At 41.1% G+C, this 21455-nt stretch overlaps 1 protein-coding gene across 1 annotated transcript in view; it reads left to right on the forward strand.

The window, feature by feature from the left end:
• tex264a (testis expressed 264, ER-phagy receptor a) overlaps window positions 1-21455 on the forward strand; it is a 49393-nt gene that overhangs the window by 4406 nt on the left and 23532 nt on the right. The window contains exon 2 of the mRNA XM_086118711.1: window positions 10600-10821. Within this exon, the coding sequence (XP_085974837.1) occupies window positions 10600-10821 (222 nt within the window). The remainder of the gene's footprint in view (window positions 1-10599; window positions 10822-21455) is intronic.

Below are 21455 nucleotides of genomic sequence, written 5' to 3' on the forward strand. Positions count from 1 at the left end.
TTTCAGAGTAAGTTTTCATTTCCTGCTTTATTCTTCCCACAACAAATTTGCATGACTTGCAGCAGATGTCGACTCGGGGTTTACATGAGGAGCATATTGAGTCCTCAGTTGTGCGTGCACAGCAATTCCTGTTGTGAAATGTATTGAATTTGAAACTGTAAAATGTCTATGGGGTATATGTGCATCATGTGGTGACTTGAGCCGAGTCTAATACTCAAATTCATTCAGCGAGTTAATGACGGTGTATACGGAGGACTGGTCACTAGCCAATAGTAGGGTAAATATTGACAGACATATTACACATATTCTCACTTACATTACCACCCATGGATAGTTTAGAGTCCTCAAATATCCTTACATGCAAGTTTTTGAAGTGTTGGAGGAAGCTGGAGTAACTGGGGAAAACCCAAACATGGGTAGAACATGCAAACTCCACACAAAAAATCTGAAGTCTGGATTCAAACCTCAGTATCAGTTGTTAGAAAGCATAAAATATATATCCACCATTTTGCAGTCCTCCTTAATTCTGATTTGAAGTTATCCTGGTATACACTTGATGTTGGGACACGTGTGCCTTTTTTTTATTTTTATACAACAGCTTAAACATAGTTTGCATCTAGCACAGGTTGTTTGCAATTGAAACGTCTCTCTGTGGGAGCGTAATCTGATATTTGTTGCCTAATTTCAAAGAAAAAATGCAGCATGTAACTCAGTGTTTGGAATTAAATACAGTATTCATTTAATTACTTGGGCGGATTTTTCCAGCTATGCTTATGTAAGCTTACTTATGACCACTAGATGGCAGTATTGTCACAGGCCTAGAGTTGTGTAGAAGGCCGTTGCTCCCCAATTGCAGCTATGTGTTAACTTCAATGTCTTGGGCTCAATTTCTGATCATCATGATCAACCATGGTCATTAAATGTAATGTAATTGTAATAACAACAGAAAAATGCAATACAGTGCAGGCAGCACGGTAGACTAATGGTTAGCATGTCTGTCTCATAATTCTGACGTTTGGAGTTCGAATCTTGGCTCTGGCCTTCCTGTGTGGCGTTTGCAAGTTTTCCTTGCGCTTGTGTGGCCTTTCTCCGTGCGCTTCTGCGTATTCCTGCATTTTATAAACATGCTTGTTATCTTCTAAATTGCCCATGGGTGTGAATGGTCAGCTTGTATAGTTGTTGTTTGTCTATACGCACGTGGACAAAATTGGTGGTACCCCTAGTCACAGAAATAACTTGATATTAAATGAAAACATGATGAAAATCAACCAGTGAAAATCAGACATTGCTTTTGAATTGTGGGCTGAACAGAATTATTTTTAGAAAATCAACCAGTCAAACAAACTCATGAATTGTCCTTGACAGAAATGATGGTACTGTAAACCCAGAAAAAAGATTATAAGAAAATAATTTGACCACAGAGACATGTTCAACCAAGTTTCATCCCCTAATTAGCATCACAGGCATCTTCAAACTTGTAATCGGTCGGTAATCTTATTCAAATGGTGAGAAGTAATCACAGTGCTCTTTGGTGAGATGGTGTGCACCACACTAAATCCGGACCAAAGGAAGTGAAGGAAATGATATGTACAGATATTAGAAACCAAAATGCACACAAGCACATTAACGGTAAAGGCTAGAAGACGTTTTCCTTGCAGCTTGACAGCGCTATAGTGTTCCTCCTAACAAATATTCTTTTCAATACAGGTTTAAAGTCTGAAAGCTTGTCTGGAATAAAAGCTTTAAACCTATGCGGCATCTTGATGTCCCTGTGACTACACTTGCACATATTCAGAACTGTAAGATCCGCGGGACTATAGCAACAGTTTTGTCCACGTGTGACTATGCGCTGCGATAGAATGTTGACTCCTACTGAGGCCAAGTGCTACAGAAAATAGATAAAATGTAATAAACCCTGCATTACTTGGTGTAAATTGTTAAGTCTGTGATGTTGCAGTGTGGATCACATCTATTACATGAAGTAACTTTCATATTGACTTTCAGTATAGTTTCTGTTGTTCATTTGACAAGTGTTGGCAACTTTGTGTGGTTTGAACTGTCTGCGGCGTAGCTGACCTTCTCTTGCATTGTTTAGGACGGTCTGTGAGTCAACACTGGCCAATTAGCCCAACATCTCGTTGCTCCCCCTTGAACTGTTTTGATTTGTTATGCGCATCCATGCTTGTGACTGTTTGCATATGTGCTTGTAATTGCAAACACAAGCCTGAGGAATTGAGCACTTTAGCCTAGGGTTAATTTGCTGGCCTGCAGGTGCACCAAACAAACCCAGATCAGCCACATTTGAGGTTATCATTTATGATCAAAGAAGATCCTGAGGGTAAGGTTTTTTTCTCTCTGTTCTTTCGATTGCTTCCGTAACAGATTTCCCGATGAGGTAAACAAGCTCTTGTCGTGTAGCAGGGCGTAAAAAGAGTAACCGCTCCATAGGCAGGCAGGCTGGCTGCAAGATTCATCACAGAGAGTGGGCAGGGGCCTGTGGGTGTGTCGCCAGGGTGGATGCAATAATTCAGCAGAGAGTGAGCAACTCAGATTACTAACACAATTCGTTCTGGGGTCCTGATCAACATCTTGATTTCTTTGTACAATAATTAAAACCTTGAGCATTTGACGGCCTACATAAAATATTTGAAATAGCCTATTGAGTTGTGCCTTGAGATGCGAGTGACACTGGAAATTAGGATTTTTCTTTTCCAAATTGTACATTTAATTGCACAGTATGGTTTTGCGAGATACATTTTGCCCGGTCTGTTCTTTTATCCGGCCCACTTAGCATTTACATTATCAACAGTCCACTTATATTGAAGCTATGCAGCCATTTTCTTCCCCCTAAAATGTTTTTTAAAAATAACTGTATTCGGGGTTTTTTTCATTTATTGAATTAAATAATTGACTTAAGGCAGATAAAAAGTAAAAAAATATGTATTAGTTGATCAGATATTGGTAAAGTAATTCTAGTTCCGTTTGGACAAAAGCTTTGTTCTTAACTTCGGAAAGGTTTTTCTTTTTAGTTTAAAAAAGCTTCCCCTGTCATATTTTGGCCACAGGTTGAACTCTGGTTGGTTATTGCGTCTTTTGGTGCTGTAAGTACTTGTTTGGGCATAAGGAAGATGTGTGTTAAAGTAGCTTTCACATCACACAGTAGTTGTCATGACGCTGACAACTACTACCACTACTACGACTACTTCTTTCGTTTTGCGGTTGGCAAATACCAAAAATAATTGCCAAATGTCAAAAAGTAAATGTGATCAGGGAATGGAGATTTGGGATGTTAGTCCAAGCTCTAATTTGAATATATACAAGTCGCACTTGAGTCGCAGGACTAGCCAAACTATGACAAGTGCAATTCATCGTCCGTGTAATATGAGAATTATTTTACATACACGTTAACTTTTTATTTTGAAACATCATCGAAAAAAGACCTTGTCCATCGACATATTTTGAAAATCAAATTGAGCAATGTGTGATGTGCGATTGCCATCTGTCATGTCATGTTCTGAAGGCACTCCTAAGGCATATTTTTCTTGAAAATGTGTGTTGGTTTCCAAAATGTGCAACTTTTAATGCTTTGTACATACATACCCAGGTTGTTCAATAGTGTCATATGGTGCTCAAAGTCCATGTGTGTTTTTCTGTTGCTCCTGAGGCTTCTTGTGGCAGGCAGAGCAGAAAACCATTTCACACGTAGACATGCGTGGGAGTGGCACAGAGGGATGAGTTGAGGGGTGGCAATAGCTGGCAAGAGGTGTATAAATTGGATTTAGTCTGACTCACCTTGAGAGCATCGCAGTGATCCAATTCATCAATGAGAATGCCTGATCAGAGCGCCCGGCGCCGCTGCGCTCCCCTGTCAAATTTATCTGCATTTTATCGCCGCTTGTATGTCTGTTGACGGAAAGAACATGAAAGGTGGAGGGCTCATCGCCACTTTTAAATGCGGACATAAATTGAAACCCCCCCCCCCCCATGTTCATACTCTTGTCGTCCGCTTCCATGGGTTCCAGAGTCAATGTGATTCAATGCTGCCAGTACGCTAAGCTCCCATTTCGTGTTTATGGACGCCTCCATAGAGAGCTTCTGCAAAATGAGCACACAGACTGAACCATGCTGGGGGGACTGTTGTATTTTTTTCCCCCCATAATATTGTGTGTGTGTGCGTGTGTGCGTGTGTGCGTGTGTGTGTGTGTGTGTGTGTGCCCAAGGATGCGACATTCATTCTTTTTTTTTCCTACAAACTGAGACATTAGCACGCATGCTGCTATTAGTCAGAGAAACAAGGTATTGAGGAATGTCTTTCAATCTTCCACACCATCAGTTCTGTGGCTTGATTGTTTTTTTTGTTTTTTTCACCATGCTCAGAAAAATGGATGAAATGGCCCGGTATTAATCATAGTTTGCAAAAGGGAGCGAAACATTAGTTGGCGAGGCAGTCTGCTAATGCAGATGAGGGAGCAATTTGTTCATCTCTCCTATTAGAGAAGACCATCTCCTCGCTCTGCGACATCTGGCCGAGGGGGAGGGCCACGCCGCGGCCAGCTGGATGACCAGATCCGCAACTGCGGCCAAGGATAACCACGTCCCGCCTCCAGCCGTTCGCTTGCCGTTGCCAGTAATCGTAGATGCCAAGGCTCCCAGGATGAAGCGTGTATTTACCAGCCAGGTCTCAGCGTCACCTAAAGGGACCGGTGCTGTACTTGGTTCTGGATGGATTGACAGAAAAAAAAAAAGGAATAACAAAGACTTCTGATAGTACAGCCCTGATATTAGTTAGCAATGCAAAAGGAACACATCGTAGACTCTCAAGGAGCGTCGCCGTCATCCTATATTTTTAAAAAGAAAATTATTGCTTGGCTGTTGGTTTTTAATGAGCACGGTGTCCTCAGCCTGAAGCCAAAGTTGGCACCTGGCCTGGTTTGAACAAGTACCCCCTCTACACACCACACAACCTGCAACCACTTGCAGAAGGGGCCCACACTCGAAAACAATCCGCACCAAGTGCGGATGGCCAGGAGGGAAGAGATGCAAGGCCAAGAGCGGGCAAGATGAAGAGCGTAAATCCTCATTATGTGTCTGCTAATAAAGAATTACCTCTGTCAGCTGTACCTTTTTATTGTTTCAGAGCCCTCATCCATCAAAAATAGCCCTTGTAGCCTCGGGCAAAGACATGCTTTTGAAATTACTTTTTCTCCCAACAGACCCTCGGAGACATTGCTTAAGAGTATCAGGTAAAGGTGAGAATTGGCACCATTTGTTCGAACTAAGTGCCTCACATGTTCAATGAAGGTTAACTGTACGTGTCCTCTGCCTGGGATCCTCAGAAATACATGCAGGCCGATTCCTGCACGAGTTCAGATGCTCTGATCTGATTATTTTTATTTTTTTGCAGCATAGTGGAGAAATATTATGTCTGTATACTGTCTTGTGACTGAGGCGAATGTTCCACAGTCCATCCCAGAGTCTCATGCTCTGCTTCACCTGAAGCTATCAAAAGTCTCAGAAGCCTGTCCTGCAGCTACCACAGTGAAAAAGAATTGTTTGGAAGGAGCCTACTGTTCCCCTGCTCTGACACTTGGGACTGAACTTTCAAAACCCGTCTTTTTGTTGTTGTTGTTGTTGTTTATTGAACATAAAACATATACAGTAATAATTTGACAGAAAATAAGGTAGATAAAATAGTAAAAAGAAATAAATCAGTCTTCATTCAACACAGTTATTATGTTCAAGGGAGTAGGAAGAAGTAAAAAACGTATCTAGTCCTACCCCGTTATGTGTTTATATCTAATAAATCATTTTTATATCAATCGGTCTTTGACCGATATAACAACAAACAATTGTTATATCCCTGAAAGGGTTAATGATACAATGTTGGTGATTCTTGGGGGAAAAAAAATTCTTGAGGGTAAAATCAATTCAAAATCAAGACAAATCATGGTCAAACAGCCCCCAGAAACTGATTAGTATTATTATGTGTATTAGCAGCCTGTTTAAACAGCAAATTGACTGTGTAACATTGCATACATACAAACATCTGATCAATATGTAGAAGTTGTTGTCTGTCTTGTGGAAGCACAACTCTTCATTTGTGCAACTGTATAGGATGAGAATGACAGCCGGAGTCCTACATGATATCATTAGCACGCTACGGCTGTGGCAAACATCTCATAATCAGAACAGCACGTGAGAAGATGGCAGCAATGTGCCAAAAGAAGAAAAGTGGGAGGACAGCTATTGTCTCCCCCCCAGTGTGAGGCTGCTTACATTGTCGTTGTGTACTATCGCTGTGTATCCGTGTTGAAAGGGAACACAGTTGTTGATAGCCTGATCCATTTGATAGGACAAAGCAAAGAGGCTCATGTCGACCAACACTCGTAAATCTTGACTGACGACAATAAGGTCCAAATGAAGCAGCTCAAAATAACAATTGAATCAGCGAAAGGCTTTGATCATTCTTCAATTTCTTAAAAAAAAACTGCGGGTCCTAATTAACACAGGTAAATACCCTCCACTTCCCCATAGGACTGCCATTATTCTTTTAATGAATATTAACAAGGATACTGTTTTGAATGAGTTTTCATGTGTTATGTGATCCAAATGTAGTCTTTGTTTTTAACTTTGAAAAATAGTCATTGTTGATTTTAATTGAAGTGAATGCGCATCTTTTTCTTTGTCCCTGCAAATGGCTGTCCCTATAATTTTAATTCCCTTGAATTTCCTTGGAAAGTTTCCAATTGTTTAAATTTCCAGAATTCCCAAACTTAACCTATGGCAAATTACGAGGCTTTTTTTTTTAACTAGAAAACATTATTCCAGCCGTTCTGTTGAAAGTTACTGTAACGCTTTCTAACAAAAGATTTCCATCAACACGAATACCACATTGTCCTTTACAATAGATGTATATTGGCTTTCGTCATATCGTCTGGTAATGCAGACACAGCTATTGACAGAGCCAGGATGTCCTGCCGCTCTTTCTTGTATGAATAATTCACTGTCAAAAGCAGCAGAAGACTGCTGTTGAAAACGCTGCTGTGGCTCCTTGCCAGGTGACAGTGTAGACTCGAACCAATAGTATCTGCTGTCACCATTGCCTTTCAGACGCATATATTCACGGGCGTTGCGGAATATCATACAACAATCTATTTAATAGTGCAGAATTCTCGCGCGTTAAAACCAAAGTGCAGCTCAACGCGCACACCATGAGGTGCGAAATGAGACCGATAGGAAAAGGAGCGTTTTCAATGTGATAATTATGTGGGGATGCCAGACACTTGTGGATGAGTGATGGTGGCTCCCATCTGTGCGCCCCTCAGCGCCAGCGCTCCACAGACGGGTGTTGTCATTGAGCAGCAAGTAGCAGCATGTAGGTCTTAAAGAAACAGACCACCATTTTTTTATTTTATACAAATACATGATACACTACAAGGCTCAAAATATTATTTTGTCTAACCGGAGTAGTTTTGCGAAGCACTGACTTCGTTTGAGGAGTAACTTTCAAATTTTGTGGAGCAATTTTATTGCAGGTTAATCCTATGGACCTGAAGCAAGTTTTTAAATTAAACAATACAAATACAAATTAACTTATTTTTTATTATTATTATTTTTTTTACATAATCAACAGTTGTTATTTCCTCAATTCACATTGTGATAGCAGCAAACTTATTAAGAAACAAAGCTAATTGATTTAAAAAAAATCTAACAGAAAGGTAATTTTGAGAACATAATACATGTGCAGTCCTCAAAAGTCAAAATCAAAGCTAAGGACTATTGTGAAAACAAACAAATAACATTATTGATGTTACAAATATTTTTACACTGTATTAATATACTATTAACCTTATGAGTCCACGCTTCGTGGCTGACGTACTGTTTAACGGAAGTAATTTCATGTCAGGCTTTGTTGAGCAAGAATGATTTTCTCTCCTGAGTCCAGGCATTTATTAATTTGCCTGCTATTTTGATGTTCAAAGTTGGATTCTCTCCACTTTAACGCGGTTCCACCCAAAAAGGCCGTGAAAAGTGGACTTGATCACCCAAGCGCGTTCTTACTTTGTTAAAAGCTCTAGCATTGTCAATCTTAGGTTAGCTTCGTAATTACCATTACTTCGATGTCTTTCCTCATCATCGTGAGAACGATACTTGTTAGAGGTGTAACTTATTCGCCGTCACAGAGGTGTGGACTTCAGTGACTTCCGCAACATATTTAGCCGCAGCAGTAGACGGCTAAAGTTTGTTGCTAGCTAGGTGCTGCGGCGTAAGTACCAAAGCTTGCCTCGACAGCTTACTTCCCACGTGTGGCTGATTTGTCTTGCTTTTTGGGATTGTCTCGCAAGTTGGTTCTCAGTTTTGCTATTCAATGTGTTTTGATGGGACACAAAATACACATTTCTGCCTCACAAACTACGTTGCAAAATGACTTATTTAGAGCCTCATAGTGGACTGTATGCGTCATGTCATCACCCTCTTTGAGGGCTCCTCTCTCTTTTCATTATATTGCTGGAGAGATTTATCTTGCTAACTTTAAGGGGAAATATATTTCAGTCACGTTTCCGTCAGTGTGATGTTGATCTTAAATTCATGATACTGCAGCTCGGTGCTGCTCCAAAGCTTCTTATTTACTGGTTGGCTTGGTTTTTCCATGCCATGTCAGTTTCAACTTTCTTCATGGCCTACCTCAACATTTCTACAAGTAACAGAGACTGTTATTTGAAAAGTTAGTGTTTCAGTTGATCAAAGAACATGTTCCGTGTTCTGGAATTGACTTGTGTATTTCCTTTCATTGAAATCTGAAAGGTTTGTCAAATCACATTTTCTCCTCCATTTTTTTTTTTTTGGTTACATTCTGAATTGCACAGCTTCAGGGGAATTTCCTTCAGAGATTCACTGCACAATACGCCCCCACCCCGCATGTTGGTGGTTGACTATTTTTATCTGAAAAACTTCGCTGTCATTGTGCTCTTTCTGAACCGCCCTCCGATGCCAAGAGAGCCTTGTCTAAGTCGGAATTGGTGTCAAGGTAGTTCATTGAAATGTTGCCTCCCGGATGAGTGCATGAGCATATCAACGAGCATTTTGAGTGCATTTTTTGCATTTATTTTAAGTATAATGTCAGAAATGATATAGAACTGTTTTGGGATCATAGTTGTTGGTGTATATACCGTATATCAGGTTTAAACTTTTAATATATGACATTTCATTACATAAAATAATCTCATATTTTTCTTGCTCTTTGCGGCAGGGATTGTTCGTGATATGTTGTATTATACCTTATTGTCCTGTAATGCATAATTACAGTGTTCAAGCTATAAGGTGTTTGACTATCCTTCATACATGGTGTGACCATTTTAGAGGAAACTAACAAAAAAAATGTTGGACTGTTCAAACAGTCCTTTATTTTTCTGATGCGGAAACTTCAACCAGACGCAAGTGGGTGATGTGCTGTCACATCTTCATGTGACTGACAAGTGCCTTTGTGATTGTCAGTCTGTTGCTGTCGCTGTCGCATCTGCATACATAGGTGTTGACGCACTGTGAGGGAGAGAGAATGGCGGTAAAGAACTGAAGGTTAAAAAAAAAAAGCCAACCAAAATTACCGTTTATAAAAACTGCGATTTGATAATATCGTTGGACAACGTTGATGACGGCATCATGCTCAGGCCAAACAGACTCTACTTTCTCTTGTCCATTCATATCGTTCCATCGTTCATCCGTGACCAGTTGTGATTCAAAACGTGCCGAACTGAACAGATTTGTCATTGCCGCGTCTTTCTAATGTTTGACAATACGCGGCTCGAAATAACTACGGTACATTCCTCCACCGACTTTCTGCTCTTTCAGACCCTTGTTCTTCTTCTGCATTGTTTGTTAGTGTGTCGTGTTCAGACTGACGCGTTTGATAGTTTTCAAAGTCTCTCCCAATGCCTCAGACAGTTGAGATGAACCTTTGTGGTAGTCTGTGGCGCAGATGTTCTCCACAGCTGTCAGCTCTCTGCTCCTGCTCTCTACACTATGTGAATGTGCAACATATCCACCGCTTAACATTCAGGCTTTCTATATTTACCGCTTCAGGTTTTAGCTTTGTGCTGACCCTCGGTAAAGTAGACTGCCAGCCATCATTTAATCTAACCTTATAATGTCAAGACGGTTTTGGTTCGATCAGACTTTTTTTAAACTGACTAAATGTTATCGTATCGGATATCTGACAAGTTCGTGAGAGGGGGTAACACTTAAAATGCTATCGAGAGATGAATGAGGCAATGAGGCTTGATTCCATGCCAGCTATCTGAACCACTGCAGTCCCATTATACCAAGGTCAAACCAGTAAATATTCCAAAGTCGCATCTTACAATCTTTCATCATACATTTCACCTCATCTTTTCGGAACTTTGTGGGAATGTCAGATCCACGACGTCTCAACGGTTGAATAAGTACACCCTTATTTAATTTTTCAATTGATCTTCAAAGATGATCTTTTTCTGAGCAAGAACCATAGCGATTTTAATGACTTATGGCATAAGACCCCCCCCCCCCCCCACACACACACACTCTTCTGACCTTTTTTTCCCCCCTTCAATTTCTGTCTTTTAGAGGCCAGCGGAGAAGTGCCGCTACGTCGTTGGCAGCATTCTGTCTGAGGGAGAAGAGAAACCAGATGAAGACCTGCAGAAGCTTTATGAAAAGTTTGGCTTCAAGATGTTTTCTGTGCCGGAAGTGAACCATGCCGTGACCACCAGCTTCCCCAGCACCACCTCGCTCTCCTACATCCTGGCACCTTTCAGGGTCTACCCGAGGCTCAAATCCTACATTGAGGTACTGACATCACTTATAGTTTACAACAAGCAATAGGAATTAAGTTGTAGTAGCCTCATCTTTAATTGTCATTTTAACACATTTTTATGTATTCAGATATTCCTTTCTGAACTCTGACTGTAAATTTCCCCATTGCGTGACAAATAAAGGATATATTAATCTCTTAATCCAAATAGAAATAGCGTGGGGGTATTCCAACCAAAAAGGAACAAACATTTTGCGTTGCCTAAGTCACCATAGACTGCTATGCGCCTCTTTGGCGGGCACCAGCTGCTTCCTTTCTGCTGCCCTGAGGCTCTCCCACCCACACTTGTGCGCACACACCAGTGAATACATGATTGCAGCCCTGGCTGAGCTAGAAGCTCCACATCCGGCAATTGAGCTATTATTTACTGACTAATTTCTAATCATAAGGTCAGAAGGTCAGAAGGCCGAGCCTCTTGGATATTTACCGTATTTTCCGCACTAAAAGGCACACCTAAAAGCTTTCCATTTTCTTAAAAGCTCACAACGTGCCTTCAAATCCGATGCACCTTGTGTATGGTCATTACGGTAATATGTCAACCCCAAAATGGCTCCTTGCTAGAGACATGCTTACAACGCAGAGTTCAAACTTAAGGCGATCGGTTTCGCAGTTCAACATGGAACTAGAGCAGCGGCAAGAGAGTTCAACGTTAACGAGTCATAGTTATAACTTGCTGTTGGTTAAGTGAACTGTGTCGCTGATTTATTAAATAGGTTTTACTGACATCTGATCAGTAAAAATCAGTGTGTAGCGTAGTGTAGTGTTCTGTTGGCATTTCCTTGAGCATGCGTCTTATAATGCGGCGCGCCCAATATATGAAAAAAAAAGACAAAATAGGCCATTCATTGAAGGTGCGCCTCATAATCTAGTGCGCCTTTTAGTGTGGAAAATACAGTACCTGGATATTTACCCGTAACTTACAAGAGATGGTTCACAAAATACGATTTTGTTGTTTTTTTTGGGGTGGGGGGGGTACAATGTAGCACTCTTAACATTACCTGAAAATTAAATTACTAATGTTCAAATAACCGTTATTCATAATATGCCACAGATTCCATCAATGTATCATCATTTACCAGTTTGTCAAACCCTCAATTGGTCTTGCACCAAAGTACATGTTGTGTGAGTTGGAGTTTTGAACTAGCACTTCCAAATGTGTACGTTGTGTGTCCAGTTTTACTGCTTTGAATGTGGGTTTGCTTAATTCTTGTATATGATTTCCTTCTTCTCGTCTTACGTGACGTCATGCAAATGCTGGAGATTCATGACTGCTGCGCAAGTGGACTGTTTAGAGTCTTCACCTAACCTAATATGAGAAGAGAAAGTTGGAGGAAGCCAGCATACCTCGAGAGAACATAGAGAGCACGCAAACTCCAGACCAGAGACCCGGGAGCCCCGTGGCTACGAGGCAGATGTGCTGTCGGCATGAAAATAACAGCAAATACCAGCTATCTGTCTAGTAATAATTGTGACATAACCAGCGCCTGTATGGATCTTGACAAGGTAGCTGAGATGTGGTTTGAACACGCTCATGTTGGTCTCCGCAACAGAAAGGCATGTCACAGTCCATCAACTGACCCCCGAGTGCTGTGACAGGTCACTGAGGAGCCGCTGTTCACGGACACTCTTATGGGCTAATCACACCCGACCCCACCCTATCCGGTTTGACTTGCGGACCGGCAAGTGCGCTATGCATATAGCAGCTCCGACGAGCCTCATGCATAATGGAGCAGAGTTTATGCAGGCTCGGTTTAGAGGGTGCTATGCGAATGTGCTCGAAATGCGTGCGTATATAGCCTGTATGATTAATTGAGTAGGTTTAGCAGCGTGCGAGCAAATTTGAACGTAGGGAGACACTACTGACGTCGTTTTGTCTACATCTACTTACTCGAGCGTCAACTCTCTCTGGCACAGTCCTGACACACTGTGCGACAGTGTCATTTTCTGAAGTTGGCAAAGTGCAAATGATTTAAACTGAATCCACCTTCAGTTTGTTAGCCGTTTGGTGCCGAGTGATCTGCAAGGTCCCTGAAGCAATATTAAAAGTGTTTTTTCTCGACAGCATTTAGTGTTGCAACAATGTGAAAGCTTTGCACCTTCTAAAGAGTCTTAGAGAGCGAATGTTTAACGTGAGCAGAGGAGAAATCAACAAAATATTGTGCAGGAAGTTGCTCAGTGAATAGTAATGTTTTGACACACCAACCGCAATACGGAATCCTGGTTAACACCTCTAAGCGTACAGCAAGTAGGCCAAATGTTTGCCAGCACAATTGTTGTTGTTGTTGTTGTTTTACATCCAACCTCACTATTTGCCTGCTATGCATATTACATTCACATCATTCACGCATGTTCTTTTAATCACATCATGCAAAATGCGAGAGATAGAGATGAAGCAGGTCTTGTTTCTGGCTATAAGCAATTAAGGATTCTGTGATTTTCAGACCCCTGTAGTGCTTAAAAGGTTGACTGCAATTATTTGTTTTTTTAAGTTGGAATAAACTACAACTGGGAGTGTCCATAAAGAGCTTTTGCAAGCATACTCTTTTTGAAGAACTGTTCACGATCTGTCGAACTTAGCGCCGCATGCTCGGGGAGGATACTGTCAGGTTGGTAAAGTGGGTATCAGTGTCAAAATGTTTGGAGCATTACTACATTGGCACCGTACAAACATCTGTGTTGGTGCGTTCCAAGTGCCTTATTGGCCCGAATATAAGACGGCCCTGATTTAAGACGACCCCCTCTTTTTCAAGACTCAAGTTTGAAAAAAGACTTTTTGAACACCAAATTAATTCTTATACAGAAAATAATTACAGTACATCTGAAAAAAAGATTATATATATTTGAGAGAAAAAGCATGTTATTTTGCCTCATTCAAACCTTAATATCTGAACATTTAAATATGTAAACTAAAGTGCAATCACATTTGTAAATGAATGGCTTCTGGTTTTTGAAATGTAAATTACATCATAACTTCTCCTCAGCTGCCGGTTAACCTGGCCGATCTTTGACCCACTTTTCTCCAGATCGTCGCTACGTTTCTCCATTTTCAGTTATCTCTTATATTATTTTCATGTCTTTTCTTTCTTACCGCTATTTTTATTTTTATTCTTCGTGACAGGGGTTCACTTTGGCCTGTTGAGTCAAGTTAAGCATTCGCTTCAATGATATCTGGCGCCATCTAGTGTCGTGAATGGGTCTAATGTCTAGACCCCAAATATAAGACGACCCCCACTTTTTCAGTCTTATTTCAATGCAAAAAAAACACCGTCTTATATTCAGGCCAATACGGTATTCATTGTTTTATTGATCAGAACAGCTGAAGTTGAAATGTCAGCATCCTGTCCAGCGTCCCAATTTAACGATAATGTAGACCTGTTCTACGCCACTGGAAACCACAACCACATTCATGATTGTGTTAAATGAAAATTTTTATAAAGCTGCGCCTTGATGTCGGGGGCATTCCAGGTGCAAACAAATGAAAATGGATTCGGCTGCTGGGTCCACAGAAAAAGTCCTTTCGTGTCGGTGTCTTTGAAGATCAACATTCTTTTTCCGTAACCGTGATCAAACAAAGCAGAGACATTGACGCTTCTCCACGCAGACGTGATGAACCCAAATGTAATACTCATGGTGATCCATTCGCAGTTCTTTTTCTGCATCAGTCGAGCGGCTCGGGCGTTACACCATTCAAGGCTGACCCTCCCTTGCTTTTCGTCAGCTACTGAGGGAGCACTAAAGGAGACAGAGGTAGAAGGAAGGCGTGGCAGGATTGCACCTGCTTTGATTCCACTTCATCCCCTTTGCATCTTTAATGTTTCACAGGCAGGCCCCCTGAGCGCTCACTCCTGTCATTGACCACGCCCTTGCTCTCAGCCCTGCCTGCGTGGGCTGGTGCAGAATGGCAGGCATGCCGTCCTGAGCGCGCAGGGTGAAATGAGAGTCAGTCGGAGTATGTGTCCCCAGAATGGATTTTGCTTGTGCGCTTGGTGGGATTTTGAAGGAGCACACACCGGTGTATGTCAGTGGTATGAGGTGCAGCCTGGAGAGAGAATAAGCTCCCTCTCCTTCATAATTAATGCCACCCTTCCGCCGTTATGTTTTTATTACCAACACGATGTCCTTGATTCTTGAGGGTCTTTCTGGAATCGTCAATGTGATGAAAAATCCCCCGCTCGAGTGGCAATTTAAAACCTGGAAATGATTAGTTTACAATGAATATAGCTTTGTTGTTGGCTTCTTGTCATCTCCGCGTCTGCGGAGGAACCACCAGGCTGTGGACGCATGATTCTATATTTAGACGCCTGTGATTCAGATGACACTTTGCTCACGTTTTTAACTCAACCCCTCCCAGCATGTAATTGAGTTATTGCATTCTTGAGCAATTTAATATTCCGCTTTCGTTTGAGTAAAACAACATCTGTGATCTTATTGTTGTTGTAGTTGTGATGCAGAAGTGCAGTGCGTCATACCAAGTCATTATTATTCCTGTTACCTTATTTAGCCACCTAAGTGGGACAGCTTTGCTCAGACTCCGTTTGTAGACATGAGTAGTTTTCCTCTTCTTACTATCCTGAAGAACATCGTCTTATTATCCCGGGATGCTTTATGAGCAGTCTACTGGTCGACCCTGATTGATTGATTGCAAGTGGAAGTATTTGTGATGGTTGTATGCATCTCAGCCAGTAGGACGCCTTACTTGCAGCAGCCGTGTGTCTTCTAAACACATCATAGGTGGTTTCCCCCTCTTGAAAATGAATATAGTTTAGTCCTCCCTCTCCCCATAATCTTCACTCATCAATCCACTCATATTTTCCATGCAGGTTGAGCCCGTTGATATGGAAATAAGATATCGATGGTAATATCAACCCATCAAGTCTTTAAGTCATTGGGGATTCATTTACATTTTGTTGTGAAAACCAAATTCTGCATTTTGCATATGACTGCGCTTATTCTTGGGAAACATTCATTTGAAACATTCTTTCAAAGGGTTCCTTTTTGTTGAAGAGATGGACATTTTCTTTCTGGGACTAAAAAATTGGTCAACGGAAGAAGTGTGACTGGGAGGGTTAAAAAGTTGAGAAGTTGGGCAGAAGAACCTTAGTGCCTCCGCACGATGGCAGCACCCATTGTGGAAGCAACACACAAACACATGCACGCACACACACGCACACACGCACACACACACACACACACACACACACACACATGCGCAGGCTAATCCTTTTTGTGCATGTCATTACTTGATGTTTATTGATTTGATTTCTGCTGATTACATCCAGCTAAGTCTGAAAGTACATTGGCCTTTAACCAGAAGTTCACAGCCTATTATAGAAGCTTTAGCCTCATTTGCCTTTAAAGTGGCAGAGGCCACTCACACAAGAGTCTGTATCATGCCCAAGTACGCTTGACACAAAAAGTTCGGATTGCTTGACTAGTGTGACCCGTGCCGTGGATGGACGTTGTCTGGATTTCGTTTTGTGGTTCGTGATTATTCTGCCATCTGCTGTTTTGGCATTGTGTTTCGACAGCTTGCAAAACACATGTTAAGGTGGACAAAGATTTCTTTCAGAGCTGGGTTGACCAAAAGATGATCTAATGAAAATTTTTTGCCTCGAGGTATAGCCGGCACCATTGTACGGCAAGACATTTCAGGCCACATAAGACCAGTTTCTCTTAACCCTTTATGACCTTTTCACAACCTATTAGCGCCCCCTCTCGGTGGAACGCTGACGATGGATTACTTGATTATTCGATGGGAGAGTCATTATGATGTTCTGTCCAGAATTCTTTTTTTGTCATTGATGTCGACACTTTTATTCTTTACCTTGGAGGTGCCACCCTCTTACCCTCTTCTTGCAACAGATTTGACCTTGCCACGCGTCAGCTTCTCAACGTCCCCTTCATCAAAGGTGTCTTAACTTTCTTTGCCTGCAGTTTCTGGCAAAAACCTTGATCTCCATCCCGTGCGTAGCCTTGACCTCTTTCCCGGTTAAGACTCATGTTGTCTTTCAGCGCACATCAGTCCAATCCCCTCCAATCGGAATGCCATTCGTCCTCTGCAGGCAGTCTGGAATGCAAATTACACACTTTCTTGACAGCGTGGGTGAGTAAATATTAACTGGATGCCAGATTCGTCCTCCGCATTGACCCCGTGATTATGGACAAAAGGAGCAGATGTGTCGAAAGGCCTGCTTTGCTGACATTTTCTGAAACCTATTTTGAATGTAGCTGCAGCTCCTCCCGATTTGAATCACAGTGTAACGCTGGAGGCTTTTTGAATTTGTGAGTTTGTTTTCCATCCGATGCGCACGATGGAGATATTGCTCTTATGTAATGTCGTGACACTGTCATGCACCAGTCCTCAGGCACTTCCACACCCACGGTTAAAGAAAGGATGCGTATCGCATGGTCTTGATTTGTTTTATGCAGTTTGATTATACTCAGATTCTGACTTTAATTGCACATGAGTGAAGTGAGATGAATGCAGAATTGGCTGATGAACCCTAAAAAAGGGTTAGATAATAAATAATTAATACAGTGGGCTTGTAGGTCTAAATGCAAAGTAAAGTTTTTTTTTTGTTTTTTTTTAGATGAAGGATGACAACCTTGCCCATAAACATGGATATACTGGCACCTACATTCAAACATGAAAATTCATTTGGGGAATGCCGTTGGGGAATCAGCATGCAGACATGCACCGAAATGTATTCGTAGACGGGGAAAGGGTGCGTTTGGGAACATGCCCTGTTGCGTCGCAATTTCGCCTGGTACTAGATCACCAATCTCGATTGCCACTACGCCCCTGCCCATAACTATGTGTTTTAATCACACGACGATAACAAGCAGCCTAAGCCAGCTACGAGGGAGCAGAGCAACATGAGCGTCATGATGGGGTCTTGTTTATGACTGCCTGTAAGCCGTATGCTCTCTATGCTTGCCAGTTTTACGGCTGCCATGTAAATGATGCATATTTATTGCTCACACTATGTAGCATTTATCCTTTTTATACCTGTTACTTCTTACAACTTGAAGTTGTGAGGGCCATGAAGTTGAATCGTGATGTCGTGTTGATGATGATTATATGTGTCGTCTTTTGGGGAAATAATCCAAATGATTATTTTGGGTACTTCACAGCAAAAATTACCTCCTTTAACCGGCGTTGGTTCCGTTGACTATATATGGAAATGCTTTGCGCTTCCTGTACAGTATGTGGCAGTATGCGCCAAAGAGCTGTCATCTGCCAATGAACCAAAAAGAAGAAATAGAAGACAATGACGAGCGCTTATAGAGTTTATCGAGTGCACTAAGATTTGATTTTATCCTTGGCCATAAGGCGGAACTGTGACTTCTGGTTAAGGTAAGCCATTTTAAAATTTAAATGAAAACTTGTTGCCATTTTTTGAGTTGAAACAGCCACTAGCGGGCTTCCGCTCTCTGTACTTTTACAGTTCAATAGATTGGCAAATAAGTGTATGTGAATTTGTGAAATGTACAGTACATGTCTGTAAACTTGTCTTGGCAGCCATTTACAGACTGGTGGATTGGTGAAATTTACCGACGCAACCGATGACGGGAGTGTGACTGAAATAACACGAGGTACCGACTTTCGGTCACAGTTTGGTTCAGCTTGACAAAAATGACGGACTAACGATAACAGGCCGCTATCCAGGTCGCTGACGGATGACAAATGACGGACCTCAAAAATTTAGTAAATTGCCCACCTCTTTTTACTCCACATGATTAGGACAAGGTTTCAATGAGACATCCTAACAAGCGCACTGAGTAAACCGGTGCAGAACCGACACACAATCTCACAGACCCTGCCAATTTTAAGACCAGCTTACACCTCACCCTCAGATCTTATTTAGGGAAATCAAGAGAACTCCTCACAGAAAACAAGTCAGACTATCTTATTTATATGCACACCATAGTGTGAAAGTAAATTCATGTTCTCGGATGACTTTCATGCCAAGTTTCTGCTCCGACTGCGGTTCTCTACATGGAAAGCTTGTTTCGAACTGTGGGGGGGGGGGGAACACAGCTAGCGTGGGCACCGCACTGCCACATTTTGTGTACTTCCAAACATTTTAGCACTGTTGCACACATTAGACAGTATCCAGTGTTTATCCTAAGACAATTTCATGTTTCGAAATAGAGTACGTGATATTTTAAAAGCAACACATTTGCGCAATTGTTTATGTGTATGCGTAAAATTTTTGGGCAGCTTGTCCCTGTGGACATGCGCCTCCTGAGCGCATATCACAACAGCAGCATCCAGGAACTGCAGTGGGAACAAGCTACATGTTAAGGCCACAGCCCTCATTAAAAGAGATGAGCGACTTGCGCTGTGCTGTACTGCCTGGAGAAATGGCGCATGGGTGCAAATATTGATTCTGTTTATTGTCTCCCTGTGGGATGCATGTTGGAGAGCCACGTGGATAAATATTTGCACTGATTAATGATCGAAGCAGGAAGTCGATATAAAATGGAAAAACCATTATAGTCATTCTTATCAGTGAAAAAAAAAAGCAAATGTAATAGAGGCTTTACAATGGGACGTTGCCTGTATTGTTTTACTTGCATTTCTTGACATCGTGAATAATTAACAGTTGAAACATTGTTTTCCAGAAGTTGAATAATTCCTGGCAATGTTGTAACAGTGAAACCTTCACAAAAACAAATTAATTCATATTCCATACGTACAATATGAATCAGATTGCCATGTTTAGACTAGTGGGGCTGCTTAAAATTGTCATCATTCTGTTTGTGACCAACAGGTGGCACTATAGTGCTCTCCCTGTAGCTGCACACCTCAAATGTAGCGGGGAAGACTGTAGGCAGTCACTAGGACAATGTGTTTTCCCGCCTCCTCATATTTAAATAAAATTAAGACAAGAGGGAGGTTTGTTTGTTTGTTTATTGAACATAAAACATATATACAGTAATAATTTGACAGAAAATAAGGTAGATAAAAAAAGTAAAAAGAAAGAAATCAATCTTCATTCAACACAGTTATTATGTTCAAGGGAGTAGGAAGAAGTAAAAAAACTTATCTAGTCCTACCCCGTTATGTGATTGTATCTAATAAATCATTTTTATATCAATCAGAAAAGAAAAAAGTAAGAAGAAAGAAGTCTCCATTAAGGCTCATACTTTACCCTTAACCGTGATATTTTTACAACTTTTGGTTTGGATCGGGATTATATACTTCCACACCCTGACAGGTCTGAAATTAATATGAATAAAATGCACGATTTGGAATCTTAACTCTTTGTCAGTACGGCTCCCTTCCATCTCTTCTGCGCTAACACGAGTGTTCCTTTTTTAAGTGGCAGTATCCTGGCCCATTTGCTTCTCCGGGATCTGCTGTATTGATTAAGTTAAACATTTAAGAGCAACTTCAGGCAGTTAGTGCTGTGTCTCTTAAAAATTAACAAAGAGCATTTTCTTACTCTAGTGCAAGGTTGTCAAACTCATTTTTGTCGTGGGCCACTTTGGAGTTACAGTACATCTTCCCTCGGAGGGCCGTTATGAATAAATGTTTACGTCATCATCTCATTGTATTATTACTTGTACACATCAAATTGATGGATTACTAGTTTTGGAATCACTCAAGTCAACTATCTGTTTGTTAAATTAGGTTTAAAGTTTCTTTTTTTCAAGACATTGGTCTCGTTTGGTGAAGAGAAAACCTCTTACTGAGCTGACAGTTTCGGATGTCACTTCGGCCTTCGTCGAACCCGTCACTGCTTCCTTGTGACGCATCTTAAAAACAGTTATTTGTTTGTTGGTTGTTCAATTATTGGTGAGTGTAAACAAAATGATTGCAACATTTCAACGCTATTTATGACACAATCACATTTTTAAATTTCAGTACAGACTTTAGCAATGGAAGTTGACACGTTAATTGCTTTTGCGGGCCACATAAAATGATGTGCCGGGCCGAATATGGCCCCCGGGCCTTGACTTTGACACCTGTGCTCTAATGTATACGGTGTCTTTTACATGGTGTCTAATGTATATGGAAGTTTATATTTTTTTTAAAAAACACCGTAATAACGTGAAAATGTTCAAAATGAAATGCTAGTGGACTAGTGAACTTCAATTTAGTTGCAAATAAAACCAATCATATAGTGAATGCAAACTTAGTCTCATGCATAGACTGACTGTAAGGCTATTAGGGGCCACACACCTTGCGCACACTCTTAATTCCTCAATCACTTTTCAAACAATGCCTTTGTTTTTTTTGTTTTTTGATATTTTTCATATTTCATGGGTGACAAGTCATCACTTTGCTTTTTGGTGACATGACATATGCCATATCAAACATGGACCGGAGGTAGGTAGCAAAGTGAAGGGTTGTGTCACGAGGCGCAAAACAAAATTATAGACAATCTTGTTGAAGGTAAAGGTTATACTTTTGTCAGATTCAAATTTCTATGACATTTCTTGCAACAATTATTGTTTGTAATTAGTCTGCAATATATCCTCTCTGATGAACTCACTGTATTTTTAACTGAAATAAATAATTTGTCAATGTCCAGAAGTACAGGAGGTGGATGTGTCAAATATTGCTGTGAGTTTGGTGCCCGCCCTGGTGCGAGCTCGC

This window comes from Hippocampus guttulatus, chromosome 8, assembly GCF_054856545.1.
Source record: "Hippocampus guttulatus isolate MCC_2025c chromosome 8, RoL_Hgut_1.0, whole genome shotgun sequence".
Lineage (NCBI taxonomy): Eukaryota > Metazoa > Chordata > Actinopteri > Syngnathiformes > Syngnathidae > Hippocampus > Hippocampus guttulatus.